This window comes from Mytilus californianus, unplaced genomic scaffold, assembly GCF_021869535.1.
Source record: "Mytilus californianus isolate M0D057914Y unplaced genomic scaffold, xbMytCali1.0.p SCAF_3, whole genome shotgun sequence".
NCBI lineage: Eukaryota > Metazoa > Mollusca > Bivalvia > Mytilida > Mytilidae > Mytilus > Mytilus californianus.
In genome coordinates, this window is record NW_026262679.1 from 72,588,760 (window position 1) to 72,606,035 (window position 17,276).

Consider the following 17,276-nt stretch of genomic DNA (forward strand, 5'->3'; position numbering starts at 1 on the left):
ATCAATCCACATCTCCTTATTTTTATATTTAATGGACCTGTGGTATCATATATCGTCGGTTTTAGAAACAAAGTTAGTAACACAGAAATGTTGATTTTCTGGTGAAAATTTACCCTTTAAACGTAAAAAACAGTTTTCAGTAAAATAAGTTATTGTTAATGTTAATTGGACGTCATATTCATGTTCCATGTGCGAAACTGAAAATCTTTACAATCTGATCAAAGTTCAGAACTTGCGTGCTCGTCGAACATCATAACGAAATCAAAGATCTTTATTATAATTAGATTGAAAATCTTTATTGATAGATAAAATATTTCATTTCAGGATACCCACCTCATAAAAAAATGGAGACTATATCGAAGTTACAATCCGTTACATTTCAACTCACAAAAAATCAATTTTCGCCAAATCAGATTTTTGCTATTTTTTTCTCAAAGAAAAAATACAACGCCTGGACCAAAACATTATATAAACTTATTTCACATCGTAGATTAAAGCTGTTCCTCTCTGGTTAACAATCAATAAGATATTACTTTCTTTACTAAAATGAACCCCACAGATTTTTTCTATACCATATTCTTTCGTTAATATGGTTCTTGCATAGGTACCGTCAGAGGACAATATAATTACACTATCATTGTTGTGCGAAGCGACATAAACGTTAGATTCATTGTCAATAGTAACCCCACAAGGACCATCCAGGATAAACTTGTCTTTATATTCCCACACCATCTTCCCTGTCATGGTGTAGCATGTGACAGTATTTGCTTCTAGACAAGTATGATATAGCTTTTTTCCAAATGTTGTAACATAATTCCAGAATCCATTTACATTCTGTTTTACAAGTGAAGATGTGCTACCCCCGGAAAGTGAGACCATCTTGATGCCTGTCCCTTGTTCATAGTATATCAATTTATCTTGGCAGTACGACACCCCACAACACCAACAGGATGCTTTAACCACTTTTACAACTTGTTTTGTTGTAATGTCAGCTATGTCTATTTCATATGGAGACCAATTGTGGGAGACAGCGACGGTTTTGTCATCAATACAAGTAACGTCTACAGGACGGTTCGACACGAAAATTTCACAGTCTAATGTTCCACTGTCATTCAGAACTATTACGCGATTATTTTCAAAGTCAGTGAATATCATTTTACCTGTGGATGTAATACTGCATCCTGTGACATAATTTGACTTACTTCCTTTCGGCAAGTTAAGTGTCTTTTTTATTACAAGGTTGATGTCGTCAATTGATTTTGGTTTCGCCATTTGAACAGCCATCAACTGGGCTTCGTTTTCTTTTTCTGTCATAATGATGATAGAAGGGGGCGTTGTTTCTGTTGAAATGGCACCGAATGTTGTAATCGTAGACAATATATCAGACAATTTATCATTCCTGGTAAAAAGAAGGTCTGTACACTCCAAACTTCCTTTCTCTGTCAACTCATGCAAGAAATGTTTTTCTTTTATTACATCTGTTTCAATCATCTTACTTCCTAAAAAGGTCTGAAGATCAGATGCATAACTCTTAATATCGGAAATAGTGTTTTGTAACATGGTAATACTATCGTTGTGAATAGTAAGATTCGATAGCAAACTTTCTATTTCTTTGGTAATTTTATCTTCACTAACTTGCAATTCTTTGAGAATCTGCTGCTCTAACTTATCAAGATGACTGTTAATTTTTCCGCGAATTTCTCTTATCTCTGTTTGAAATTTCTGTTGCTGGTTTTTGATGGTAATCAGATTCTCTTCCCGATCCTTCGTGATTTTATCTATATTTAATTTCATATTGTCAATACTTGTTTCTATGTGTTCAATTAAAGAAGACTCTTTTGATGATCTAATTATATCATCGATTGCAAGAACTTCGCATTTTCTATGGACAGAAGATATACAAATAGGACAGCAAAGACTTTCATGCTGAGGGCATTAGTTTTGGAATTTCTTATCATGGTCAGGACAGTGTTGTTTAATACTGGCTATGGATGGTGGTAATTTGGAATAGTTATCGACAGAAATGACGTCATGGTTTCTTGAGGACTTGGATGCAGTGTGGTACTTCAGACAGGAGGAACATAATCTTTCGTCACATTCAGGGCACCAGTGCTCAGCAACTGTTGTGACGTCCCGAACCTCACAAACGCCACATAAAATATGTCCTTGTGTGGCCATTGTTCCTTAAATAATCAAAATACATGTTTTATTTGCTGTATCAAGGTAAAATTCAATATTGACATGTTCGGTGTGAGCCAAGGCTCCGTGTTGAAGGCCGTACTTTGACCTATAATGGTTTACTTTTACAAATTGTGACTTGGATGGAGAGTTGTCTCATTGGCACTCATACCACATCTTCTTATATCTATATAATATCTGCTAGGTATTTAAGTTTCGTTACTTCGAACATTTCAACAAATATGAAACAATCAATATTATCAATTTAGCTCATCAACGTCAAATATGCTTTAGCGAACTACACATGTAACTGTTTTTCCGGTCAGTAAAACAGCATCATCTTCTTGATACCTACTTTCCAGATTACGTGAAAGCTTTTTTTTTATCATAGTAATTAGTACTTTTTTGCAGTAGTTTTGTAAAGTTGAGAGATGTTTATCATCAAGTCAGTGCATTAAATCATAACAATTTAAGAAAATTAAAGGATTGTGGCCTTTTATAGCCGACTATACGGTATGGGTTTTTCTCATTGTTGAAGGTCGTACGGTTGCCTATAATTGCTTACATCCACTTCATTTGAACTTTGGTGGATAGTTGTCTCATTGGCAATAATACCACATCTCCTTATTTTAATATTCGAACGTTAGAATTTCCGATTATTTCCGGAAGTAATTTGCATTTTACCGACAATGTTTTTGATTGTTCATAAAAATACTGACTTCATGAAACCTTATTGAATGCCTTCAGATAAAACACGAAGCGACAAACAAATCTGACGTAACAGAGTGAAGATAAGATTTAAATCAGTTTGGCGATATGTGTAGAATACAAGGAGTTCGAAAATGTTGTTGAATTTATTCATATATCATTTCTTTCTCGAGACAGATTTGGGTCTGCTGAACATAGATATAAATAAAATTCTCTTTGGGGTTGTAAAACATCTAAAAAGTATGAAATGAAACAAATCATACAGTTTTAAAACTTAAAGGAAGCAATGTTCAAACATCTATCGTCTATCTGCTAATCCACATTTTTCTAATAACATTTATATGGAATGGGGACTTAATGATTGATTGAAAGATTTACTAATGGTGTCAGTATTTTGATATAGATATTTTAATTTGAAAATAGACCTTAGATCTTTCATCAATGTATAAGAAACGGAAAGTATTCTTCATCTTAAGTCATTTAAGCTACAGATTTGACATATTTGGTCTTTCTTTACTTCTGTATGTATTCCCCTTGTGAATGGGTTAAATATTAAAGAACTTTCAAATAGGAGTGACATTTAACTTTTATGATCGTAGCATGTTAGAAAAAGATGTTTCTGAAAAATTAAGACGTTTTATCCTCTTATTTCAAAGTTCTGAACGTTCGTTTTTTTAACGTATGCGCCTACTTTCAACTTTTTGAGACTCCCATTTTAAAGTGGTGTTTGATTTTAAAACACTGTTATACAGTGCAGTAAAACGGTATTGACATAATATATTACATGTGGTTTTATTTTATGAATTTATAATTATTCTTAGTTTATTAGTTTAGGTCCACATATTAGCTTTTTGCTATTAATGTGATCATGGTACTTTATTTTATCCTTAATTAGACTATTTTCATATTACCGACTTTTGACTCCGGATTATATAATTTGTCGACTGGTTACCTTGGACATCATGGTACTCGGTCAAGTAAGAGCAACCAAAATAAGTAAAATCAAACATATAATCGGTGTAATTTGAGGGGAAAGTTTACTGTTTTCCGATGATTTTGTAGCGAAAAAAAAATGTTAAGCAGGTAATTTTCCCACAAAATTGTACCGATCGAAAGCTTGGTTTTACTTTTTTAGCTTGCTCTTACCTGGCTTGGTACCATGATGTCCAAGGTAACCAGTCGACAAATTATATAATCCGGAGTCAAAAGTCGGTAATATGAAAATAATCTAATAAGTAAGAATCTTCATTTACATATTACTGTTCATGTGTTATGGATGCACACATTTATAACACAAGATAATATACAACTGCATGTACCAGTTGTCCATACACTAATGTAAAAGTCTACAGTGAATCGTCTTGTAATATAATAAATAGTGAGATAAAAAAAAAACAAGCCAAAAATTGTGGGGAATCTATAAAGTCCTTTCAGACACTTCGCGAAATGTCAATCGAGAACTTTTTAAAAGTTCTCTGTCTAGACGTCACGAATAGAATAATTAATATGCCTAAATATTAGAAGTAAAGAGGTTTTTCTCTGATCATTGCCCGTTATTAGAATTGTTTTCCACTATACTGTTGCCGGAGGCAAAGACGAAACTGGTCCTTTTAAAAGATCAATCATTTATCTTTCTATGTTTTTTTTTTCATTAGAATTTATGCTTCTGTATCTCTAAGATCCAGAAGTGTTTGCACCTAACGACATTGTCTTTAACCTAAAAGTTTACAAATATCTCTGCTATAATTTGAGTATAGATGCAAAACATCCTAAATAATGCACCAACATTTAACTTTAGAGGTCATAGTAACAGATGTGTTTTTTGGTTTAATTTCAACTGGATACCAGCATGGACAGGACACAAAACGGCGGGCCTTTTAAATTAGATTATCGTATTTCCAAGTGACTGACCGAACTGTTAATGGTCATTATTTTTGCATAGCATGTTGTTATTAAAGGGAAAAAACTTACAGATATGATGTTCAAATAGTCCTGCTGACAACATCCGGATGTATAAATGTGATCATGTGACTGTGTTGTAATAGATAATTTGTTCAGGATATAAATAGATATTGATTGACGATATTATAAATATAAACGTTGAATTACTTTTAAATGTTATTTTGTTTGAGCACCATGTTATGTTTTCTTTCAATTTCAGTTTTACTGCATATTAAATGCGCTGTATATATACAGTGTACATTTATTGGCGTAAAAGCTTAAATTCAGAAGTGTTTTGTTCATGTTGTTATTTGTTATTGGCAAATATTTTTATCATCATTTGCGTCTCCTTTAATTTCCGTTTTCCAGTCTTATGAACTCCACACTATTTGTCTCTTCTTAATCGATTTACAAGACTTTAACATCTGTAAAATAATATCGCCTTTATTAATCGCAATACAAGCTATAGAAAATACCAACATCATCGGAAAATATAAAATGAATATAGTAGTATAGAAGATAAATTGTATTTAGTTTAATTTGTTCAATTGTTCCTAACTAAACATACTAAACGGGATGCATCTTTTCATCTGAATAAGACCAACTCCCCAACCATATCAATGTAATGTCTTTTAACGCTCATGTATTACACTTTTTATCGTATAAATACATAATAATGATGTATTAAAATAAATTGAAGTCGCAACAATTACTTGAAACATTGACATAAGACGACATTGGTTGTTCTGTTGGACTTTTTTTTTGCTTTTAAATGTTTTTTATTTGCCTTCCGCACTTTTGGTCTCAAGCGCATTTAATTAATTGTAATCCAGAAACATGTGTTGAACTATTTGGTTGTTTTATGCGTGAAACTCTATACTTAGGGTTGCTTAAAGTTGTTAAGGATATTGAAATAAGAGAGAGGCGAAATATACCAAAGGGATATTCAAACTCATATTTCTTATTTTTATATCATAAGTCGACAAGAAACACTGACAACGCCATGGCAAAAAACGAAAAACGACAAACAACAGTACACAGAACACAAAACAGACAGAGCAAAACAAACCCTGCAAAAAACCGGGGGTATTATCAAGTGCGTCGGAAAGGTAAGCATATCCTGCTCCACATGTGACACCCGTCCGGGTCCCATATTATGGTTACAGTACAATGTGCGTAAATAGTTATTCTATGAACTTTAAGAAATTTTGTATTCAACAAGCTTGTAAGAAAGTTTCATTGCTTACTGGAAAAATTGTCATACCGTTTTATACTTTTAGAGTCGTTGTTCGCAGAAGATTGACAATTCTACCAAAATATATATGAATATAAGATATACATGGTATATCAAATGTCAATAATGTCGTGCAAGTTTTGAAAATATACAATCATTTAAACAGAAATTTCCATTTCATTAATATAAAAAGCATAGAGCATAGAGGTCACAGAGTTAAGTTTAAATTCCAATAAAAAGCAGTGTAAAAAAGGCGTCATACTGGCATAGATATATAAGCATGCAAATCTTGTTTTGTGGGGTTATGGTGTTACGGCACTTACGCTTTTTTGATTTACACCTCAATGCCAATTCGGTAACAACCTTTAAATTGCTTATTAATACGTGCCACTTTCGACAAATATAGCAGTTTATTTTTACAACAAGTTATTTTATAACAATATTTATAGAATGAAAATTCGAAATTACGCATCGGTAAAGGCATGATATATATATATATATGAAATAATTTTACTTTATATTTTCAATGAAGTTGTGTATGGAATTGCTCCTTTTTGTTTTGAAGGTTCACGTAAATTTTATATGTTTGACTTCCCAAACTTTTAATTTCGAACGTACCTGATGAAGGTTGATCGTCAAACGTGTTGTGTGCTGTATCATACGTTTGACGTTTAGATATACTATGTTTTGCGTCACATTGACATATGCAAGAAAGTATTGTTTTGCGCAAATCTACATATCATATGAAAACCTACTACCATTCTGGTAATTTATCATAATTATTTTCTTCTATATTTCAGTTAAAATAAACAGACAGCTTAAGTATTTCTAGAAATTAATAAAAAAAAATTTAAAAAACACTGTATCATCGGGAACGCTGAAAGCCGAATATTTGAAAATTTGGTAATGCATAACAGATAACTAAGCAAGGGAAATGACATGCTTTTGATAACACAAAAAGCTTTTTATGCATAATTTACTACGTTAGTTGCTTTCATATTACTAAAGACTCGCAAATTTTACTTTGTATTATTCGCGATTCTCAATCACAAGCGAAATTAAGTCATCATAATTGATGTGCTCTTTAATCTTCTTGTCAGCACAACACAAATCAAATGATTTGCAATATATAAATTATTATCTCTGTTCACATGGAAACAAAAAAGTTATATGTAATGTAAAATATTCATAAATATGACAACTGGGTTACAACTTCAAGCCTATCAATAGGTATTTGTTTGATTTTACATCCATCATGATTAACCTTAATAACGCATCAACCCTAAAATTACTGTACTTAATCTTATTGTAGTTTTATACTGCACACAGATAGTGTCTAAATCCATCTTCTTATTCTTATATGAAGAAAAAATGTGTACAAAGAAAAATGTTATTTTTTTAAGGTATATAAAAAAAGTTATTTCATAAGTATTAGCTAATATCAATAAAAATGACTTAAAAGGATTATCATTTCAAAACATTACCATTCCCCGTCATATTCCTTCTTTGGTACAGACATTTTGCAAAAGAAAAAATATTTTTTAATAAAATTTTAATGAGATTCATGCTATATCAAATCCAATGTAAGGTAACTATATGAATAATATTTACTAGTTTCCAACTATAAATGTTTTGTTATGATTCACGAAATAAATCTTCTAAAAGTAAATCTCAATGTTATATTAATTCTGAAAATATTATTTACTGAGATTCAGATTCTACATTTATGTAGATACAAAACTGTTTGTCTTATCAATTTTTAATTGCTTGGAAATGATTAACTCAATTACACAAAAACAGCAGCTGATTTAACCACGAGATTCCGATCAAAATTAAGGATATGTTACAATATTTAACTGTTAACTCGTTATACAAATTTGTTGTTTTCTCCTATTTCCTCTGAATGATTCTCTAGTTCGTTTATCCAATCATCTATATCTTCGTTTTCCTTTTTTGTAATTGGTTCGATATGATTTTCCAGTTCGTTTATGAGTTTCTTTATGTTAGGTAATTCGGCATTCCACTTATTTTCTTCGGCAATTCCAGCTGCTTCTCTCGCATGCATGCGAGCGAGATCAATCTGATTATGTTGTCTATAGAACTCAGATTTGGCAATCTGAAACAACATCTTTCGTCTTTTCTCCATACCTTCCCAGATATCGGGTTTTTCAATAAAGTCCATATAGTTTTTTGCTGCTTCTCTATCACTATCGTCTACTTTAACACTGTCTATTCGTTTGCCAAAAAGTCCTATTCCTAATCTGCAAAACACCATTTTTAGCATAAGCATTCTTTGGTAATCTTTTTGAACATTTTCATCTTCTCCAGAAAACTGAGAAATGGCAAGTTCGGCAGTTTTAAGTATTGATTTTTTAATTTCATCAGAGGGATTTTGCTCGTATTTCTGGGAAAGTAGGTTTACCTCAATATAAAAGACCATGCCTGTTTCTTTGCACGGTACCACATGTTCAGCGTGATGTTTTGAATACTGCAAGAAACCTAGTCCGACATCGAGAGATTCTAACATGGATATAGCCGATCCATATCTACAAAATACGAGTACATCTATCGAGTTAAAAAAAACCGCTTTTAATCAGAATAGTTAAGAAGTCATAAAAAATTTGCAGGATGAAAGACAAGAAGACGAGTTTTATATTCAATATAAACGTATGGTAATGATTAAAGTGAGCATGCCGAGGGCTACGATATCCATAAATTATCAGCCACTGGTCTAGTACCAGTTACTGTCAGAAATTCAAAAAAAAAATTACTGGATAAGAACTCCATTTGGAAATATTCCTGTAAGATATGAACGGTTACTAAAAGTTAGGTTTAGCACCATAAACTCGGACTTTTAATTCTCTTATGAATAACAAAATGTGTTATGAAGACCATGCATGCAGTTACTGTCCCTTATTAAAATAGACACTTAATAATAGAAATTTCATCTTAATCTGATTACTAATGTCGTATTTTGCTTTCTTGTAGGAAGATGAGAATGAGACTTGTCAAACGAACCAAACATATCGTAATTCCGTTGATTAATTCCAAGGTTCCTTTTCGGTTCACTAAATCTGAACTGATCATAAATTCATGCCACTGGAAATCAACTACATAGTTACATCGTATCGTTATCAAAATTTGATTTTACAACTTATAAACCGTTTTTTATTCTTTTAACTCTTTGAAACAAGGATTGACATTTTCAATTCAGTGACAAATTCAGGCTCTATAGAAAAAAATTACAATGGAAGAAAAGTAATTTTAATCTTCTGTTACTCAATCGGTTTTGAATCGTTCAATCTCATGTATCCAGAAAAGTGCTTCGGACGCATGAAATTTATAACGTGTTGTGTTCATTTTTTGTTGCATACATACAAATAATTGCTGCACCGTTTCAGAATCTTATGCATTTGGAAATATTTTCAACAACGATTTTGTTTTTGACGTTTTTTAAACAGTGGATATCCACTCAACGGCGATGTTATTTTCATTTATGTGTACGAACAACGACATTACCCACAATTCTGTGAACAAAGAAAAAAAAGAATTTGAAAATTGTTTTAATCTAGCTGCATGAAAACGGCAATACGCCATAAAGGGGAAAATTGTCGATTTTCTTTGAAGAAGACATGATGGGTTTTAATTGATTATACCTGGCTAAATAAGTCATACTGCTCACTTGTGGGTTAGTTGTAAATGGAATCATTGACTTCATCTCTTCAAAGATGGGATTTTTAGACAAATTTACGTCATAGTTAACTCGTTTAAAACTAGCTTCAGCCTCGAGCGAGGTGAATTTCATGTCTGCAAGATTCATACGTGCTGTTATGTTCTTGAACCTGTCAAGTTTGTGCTTTGAAAACTTGTCGCTGATTTTCCCCATAAATTTTCTGAATTTATCAATGTCACCGTCATGGTTAAGACGTTTGAGTCTGTGTGACATCATTGAGATTCTACGCCTGTTTTCTGTAAAAACATTGATTTTCTTTACTGGCTGATAAATAATAGCATGCTCTGTAATTGTTTCTTGGTTTCTTGATGTTTGTGTTTTTACATGGTTGTCATTATTCGGTTCAGATACCTCTTTACGTCGATATATCAGTTGTTCTTCTGTTTGTAAGTTTTGATTTTCACCAATGTTTGCTAACGTTTCTTTTATCTTCTCAGAAAGAAAATGATATGTTTTACTGAGCGCCCGAAGGAAGCTTTCAAACTTGCATTTACTTCCGTTTGACGTAATACGTCGTATGAAGAGTTGACATAATTTTCTTCTCGATACATTGAGGTCTAAAAGTTCCTCGTACAGTGATCTGGAGATTTGATCATCTTGGAAGAGATATGGAGTTATATCATTAGGATTTACATTGTGTATCAGATCTATCAAGTTCTTTTGAATGGCTTTCTTTTCTCTTTCATTCATATTATTCAAGACATAGTCAATATTTTAATCTTGAACTATGTACGTTAGTTGTGATGATATTTGAACTCTTCTAAACCTGTCCATTGAAAACTTTACAGATCATCGCAGACAACAATCTACACCTAGAACTAATTTGCAAAAAAAAACATATGATTATTTTTTGGCAAATCTAAATTTACATTAAATCTTATTGAATCTTTATTTAAGAATGACAATGAACCCTTTGCGCTATGGAGTTCTAGGCAAGGGTCCTGAAATTCGAACTGATGTAGAATACGAAAAAACCCGTTGTCGTAGGCTAATTATAAGCAGTTACCTGAGGAATGGGAAAGAGGGGATTTAAAAATAGTTTCCTACGAAAAAAGTAAAATAACAAAAATACCGAACTGCAAGGGAAATTTAAAACGGAAAGTCCTTAATAAAATGGCAAAATCAAAAGCTCAAAAAAATCAAACAAATGGAAACAACTGTCATATTCCTGACTTGGTACAGACATTTCCTTATGTAGAAAATGGTGGATTAAATCTGGTTTTTTGGCTACCTTAACCTCTCACTTGTATTACAGTCGCATATAATTCCAATATATTGACAACAATGTGTGAGAAAAAACAAACAGACATAATAAGTAAAAACGTCAAAAACTGGGATACAGCAGTCAACATTGTAATATAATCTTAATCACTATAAAAACAATTCTAATATGACGTGCTTCTTTCGCTTTGTAAACAATACCGTGATAAAATTCTCGATATATCTATACTAAGCGCAGACTCAGAGATGTGCATATTGGTGGCTGTTACTATTTACCTCCCACGTAAATCTACATGTATCCTCACCTATGTGCAAACACTATGTCGATTTCGTTGTGTTCAAATTGAAATTGAAAAAGAATCTACAGAACCGTTATTCCTATTATAATGCATAACAAAAAGAATTAATTCACAAGAGCTTAAAAAATGTATAAAATCAAAATAAAATAAAATTCCGCGAAATTTCATGAATAATCTTCGCGCATTAACGTCATGTCATAACATGACGTCAAACGAATGAAAACTCTCAAGCTGATGGTTTTCCGTTACGTATACGCCCTAAATTCGGATAATATTGCATTAAAATGAAGTTTTGAGGTAGGTGTTGTTTCATTTTCTATTCCATTACATTATTTGCACATTTGTGGATTTTAGCAAGTCAACATGGCGGCTCACCCTCAACTCTGGATTTGACAGTAAATAGTAGCCAACGAAAAAAAAAATGTTCGGGTTAAGAATTATGAGAATTGAACACATTTATTCTAGTGCTTATTTAAGAAATAATTCATGTAAGACTTAGATTTATTTGAAATTTGTAGCTTTTATCTTACAGGGGGCAAAATAGAACAGCCATACACACGGCAATCTTACCTTCGCTTCAGTTTTTAAATAGCCGTATTTGTCCTATTAGAATCGAAATAATTCATGGAAGCCATAGATTTGTTGGACATTTACACATGGCTAACGCTCAGGATAAAATTCGAATATCACGGCCCAGGCCATGTGTAAATGTCCAACAAATCTATGGCTTCCATGAATTATTTCTTAAATAACTGTTTCAACAAAGAAACACAAAATAGCATATATACAAAGTACATAAGCAAAAATAAAAGACAAAACCTAATATTTGACCTTTGCACAACAAAACAATGATGGGATGTATAAGTACCGATCCACGTCATAAGAAGGAATTTGACAAATTCCAACAACAGTTATTCATTTAGGATACTTATAGGAGCATTACAATCAAACTTAGTTTTAAAAACCATGAAATTTTGAATTTCTAACATTTACTAATAATTTCATTTTGAATGTAACGCGTCTTCTGATTGGCTGACGTTGTTTTGTCTATCAGCTCATAGACATAATTTTGTCATGTGACCGTGACGTCATCAACGTTTTTTTCATGGTTTACTACGGTTTAAAATGGAATTTAGAATTAAATTATAAGAAATGACTGTAATATTTTTTCTGTCTATTCGAATTTACATAAAAAATGTGGTGCACACTTTAAAATAACCCGCTACGCGGGTTATTCACTGTGCACCACATTTTTGATGTTATTTCTTCATAGACAGAAAAAATATTACAGTCATTCCTTAAGTGGAGTTGATTTTTACTCGTACGACTGTTAATGTGCCGTTGCTTTGAAAAGTGTAAGGCTATCTAACCACAATATCTTGTTCAATAAAAAAAAATACTTATGGAGCGTTGAAATTAGATAAATTATATTTTAAAATTATGACATCTGAGGAGAAGTTTTCATGGAAGGGGATCCAAATCTTGGATGAAATAAACTGTTGTGTTATCTTAAAACTGACATCTACTTTTCAGTAAAAATATTTTAAACTTTTTATTTTTGATTAAAAATCATACAGTTCAACATTCATATATCCCATACATTCTATATCAATCCTTTCCCGCAATTTTGTTTGCATGGTTCACGCATATTAAATAATTAGAAATATAGTCTATGGAGGAATATTCGGAACCCTAATTATTGTTCATTCGGAACATTTATATTTCTTATCTGTATTAGCTTCCTGCAATTAAGAACACCTTCATACGGATCATTTAAGATATCTAAAACTTGGCAATAAAGAACTTTACACAGATCGCTTAACCCCACTTATATGCTATATGGTAATAAAAGATATAGTTGATAATCTATATAGAAAAAAATAGAAATAGATTCCCATACGTATAATTCTTAAAGAATAATAATGATTCAAAACATGGACACTCAGTCTTTCAAAAATTCATTAAATTAATCTAGAAATAATTAATGTGGCATTGAGTAATAGTCAACTAGTAGGAGACATTAATTAATGTTCCCTACAACTGATCATCAAGTGTAACTCTACCACGAGACGCATTGAGAGATTAAATGATGTAATATAAAACCATTTTTAAAGATTCTCAACAAAAAAGATTAAACTGCATTTGTTTAATTAATTCTAAGAAACAATGAATTTGAGTTTAATGGAAAGTTATACAAACAAGATATAGGAGCGCCCCCTCCATAGGTGGTATATTTTCACCATCATACACATATCTGCATCTGTCTGTCCTATTAATAAATATCTTAGATAAGTTCAAATAGAAAGAAAACATCAAATTACACTGTCAATATAGAGATGACGGTTTTATGGTCTTCACATGCAAAATAGAGCAAGTAGAAGATTTCTTTAACATAGCGAACAAAATTTCCCCTATACTTAAGTTCACATATGACGTAGTAGTTGGGAGACTTTTGAAAAGGGACCCATGCTTAAAAAGTTAACTTTAAGCAAAAAATTCCAAAACACTGTTAAATTTCTGAATCATAGGCAACAAACATAAGTTAGCAAAAAACAGTGTAAAGTTTTGAGATTTATCAAGTATGTTGATTTAAGGAACCGCATTTCATAATAATCGAATTATCCTGCGACTGATATGATAATATAATATTTGGTAAACTATGCTAACCAATGAGAGAACTTGTCAATAAACATGGCGTCGAATGTTGAGTCTTAGCAAAGCGAGCTAAATGACATCAAATTGACCAGTGTTTTACAAGATATAAATCAATGGCAATATTTTTATACAAAAAAAATAAACGAAAAACAGACACGATAATAAGCAAACAAAAAAACAGGCTCCGGATTTGGACAGGTATATTAAGTATACATGTATAAGCAGCAAATTGAATGTATTAGCTGGATCCAAACCCATTTCTAAGGTGGAACGGGATTTTACGGCACAAAATAAAATGGTAAGCAAGTAGATTTTGTCTTATTTGGAAGGAATAAAACTTTCACATTTTATGAAACAAAATATCGTACTTGCTCTGAAATATGTATTTTAAAAAGAAAAATATATAAAATTACTGAGGGATTCTAGTTGAAATATTACTTCTACCAATAAACACCCTAGAAGTGTCATCCATTGGTAGTAGTTTGACCTTTCACACTGGTAAAAATGAAAGCTAACACCATCCAGAAATGAACTATTAAAACATTCCTTATCTCCCTACTTTATATTTAACACCACTCTCAACATGCCATAATTGTCCTGATTTACAATAAAAAGAAAATATTATCCTCCACACACATGGTTATGAAAATACTGAGATATAATTTACAGTTCAGTTGAAATAATAATTAGCATAAAAAAAGTTCTAAGGTTCACGTATTGACTTTTGTTTAAAAAAAAAGCAACTTGTTTAATGCTTAAAAAGAGAACATAGTCATTTCGTTACTTCGTCAATAATTTGATGTTTTATACATTATCTATTGACAAAGATATCATTTATTAAAACAGTTCTTGTTTTGAACACCATCGCATTTCTACGGTAGGAGTGAACATTTCTTTTAGGTACCGGGTCGAAATGTCATGGCAAAAGGTTGTTGCCGTTATATTTTTAACAACAAATGCTATTCAGTTACATAACCTAAATTTTGAAATTCACCGACGGGTCTTATCAAGGGAAAGTGTTGATATCGTTTTTTTTCCATGGCAGGGAGGACAAAATACCATGGTCGTGAAAAATAAATCTTACTGAACATATGTTATACAATTAAGTTGTTATGTAGAACATTATCCCTAAATTAATATTTCAAATAATATGAATATTTCATATTCTTAAACCTATGTACTAGGTTAACGGATGACATTCCATAGGTAATAGGGGCCTAACAATTGAGTGGTACCTAGCTGTAGCAGCAAACATGATTACTTTAGTAACAAAGTATATTAAAACCCTTTGAGAATAGTTTTTTTTTGGAAAATTTCCCAATCTTTGCAGCTTCGGTATTTTGATCTACGAACCATTAACAAATTATCCATCTGTTGTATTCTCTCAGAATTGCATATATATTATGATAAAGTATTCCAAATGTATTGTATAGTAGTACATGATGTATAATTTTGTATTGTATTGAGTTGTATTATTGGGAAAGCTTTCGCAATATTTTGCTTTATCATAGTATTCCTCCTGTAATAAGGACAGTCCTCTGTATATGTCAGAATTTGAATATAACGATTTGGATCAAAACGATTTATGTTATGGTTCTATTTAGTCAGAAGCTAATATGAGAAAAAAAACAACACTTGTTCTATGGTAAGGTATCCGATCCCCTACAATGGAAAACTCCATCTCAGATGCCAGAATTTCATAACGGTATCATAATAAAAGTATACATGTTCGATATGTGTTCGATTTTCATAGAGGGGAGAGTTGTTCAATGCGCCAAAACATACCAGATCACTTGTGATCCCCCAACCGCCTGGTAACTAAGTCGAAATGGAGCAGGGATATACTGCTAGACGTTATATCAGCATAACTATTAATTTACTAGGAATTTCAAATAATCATACCATACAATATCTGATTGCTTTGAAGGCAACACAATTTGTCTAACAGGATTAACATCATATTTTTAATTGATTAATACAAAGATAAAATAAAAAGTATTAATTCTTACCGTTCTATGTATGCCTACCTCAGATTTGATAGGATTTTGGTGTGCATACGTCCTTTCATCAACTTCATAGACCCTATAACTAAAGATTCAGTTTCAGATACGAAAATGAAAGTTAGGGAGAAAATGACAGGGGCGTAGGAGTGGACTGAAAAGTGGGGGACTCGCATATGGAAGTGAAAAGCAAAAAAGGAGCTTTATGTGTAGGAGTAAGTCAGTGTCCCCTTTCATTTACAACATTCCATTAGCATAAGTTTAATTGACAATACCGGGTCTTAGTCTACAAATCAAACTGAGCATGACTTATAATGTTGAGTTCGTTATCAAGTATTTTCCGTCGAGTTTTGATTAAAATATTTGGCAATTGCCTTCCTCCATGACCCAATGAAAACGCATGTTGTAACGGTTTAAAAGGGAAAGTAAGAACTATCTAAATGTACGAGATATGTAATAGAACCAGCTACAGTTTGTTATCAGAGCTAAAATTGTTTATTTAAACAATACCTACATAGCTTTGGTTGGTGCAGCATACTATTTTCTTGATTATGGTAAATGAAACCCTCGATGATAAAAATATGGCTGAATATCAGTTATTAATAGACATTTACACAATAAGCGTTTGCACATTATTATTTACATGACGTAGTAATTGTATAAAAAAAATCAATGGTGTTGGATGGATAAAAATAGCAAAAAGGCCACGAATATTTATAACATTATAGTGTGTAATAAGGTTTCGTGAGGGAATTCGATGTTTGCTATACCACGGTGCATGTAAAAGCTCTTTATTTCAATATCACTAAACTAATCAGAATAAGAATTTTTACAGTATTTTCAAAATGATGTCGCTATGTATTTGTGTATTCATTGTTCAAAACAATATAACGGTCATTAAGGAGAATTATTTGTATAAAGTCAATAATTTTTGTTGTTTTTTGCACCCCAACTTTCTATTGCCGTGAACATGTTAAATGTGAAATTAGAAAATCATATGAATACAGACAGATCGGTTTTTGTGATTCTTGCAAACAGTTTGGATTATTATTTTTTGGTTTTTATTGCAGTAAATTATTTTTTTTAAATCTGTCATTTTCTCCCTGTCAAAAGAAAAGTCATTACAGATAACAGGTTTTTGTACGCAAGTCGCGCCTTTCGTTTACAAAAACCTCTTTAGCGAAACTCGAATCAAAAAAGATAAAAAGCCAAAATAAAGTATGAATTTGAAGAGCATTGAGGGCAAAAGCTTCCAAAAGGGTTTGCCAAACACAGGTACAGATCTATTTCCTTAATAGACGAGTGAC

The 17,276-nt window shown here is 31.8% G+C and overlaps 1 protein-coding gene across 2 annotated transcripts; it reads right to left on the reverse strand.

Annotated features, from left to right (window-relative positions):
- Positions 1–280: 280 nt before the first annotated feature.
- LOC127735030 (uncharacterized) lies at positions 281–16,610 on the reverse strand. Of its 2 annotated transcripts, none has more exons than XM_052245119.1 (3): positions 16,484–16,598; positions 4,858–5,252; positions 281–2,183 (listed from the first exon to the last, which is right to left on the reverse strand). In XM_052245119.1, the coding sequence occupies exon 3, from the start codon at positions 1,792–1,794 to the stop codon at positions 475–477; it is 1,320 nt and encodes a 439-aa protein (XP_052101079.1). In that variant the 5' UTR covers positions 1,795–2,183; positions 4,858–5,252; positions 16,484–16,598; the 3' UTR covers positions 281–474. The 2 variants fall into 2 exon arrangements, with proteins under 2 accessions (XP_052101079.1, XP_052101078.1); XM_052245118.1 differs by lacking the exons at positions 281–2,183; positions 4,858–5,252 and adding exons at positions 5,256–8,607; positions 9,718–10,612 and having other exon boundaries at positions 16,484–16,610.
- Between the last annotated feature and the right edge of the window lie 666 nt (positions 16,611–17,276).

Bases quoted from the DNA above. Each gene is read 5' to 3' on its own strand.
- LOC127735030 (XM_052245118.1), bottom strand. From the start codon at position 10,484: ATGAATGAAAGAGAAAAGAAAGCCATTCAAAAGAACTTGATAGATCTG. The intron at 8,608-9,717 runs GTATAATCAATT...CGTATTTTGTAG, and splicing joins AGTATGACTTATTTAGCCAG to ATATGGATCGGCTATATCCA.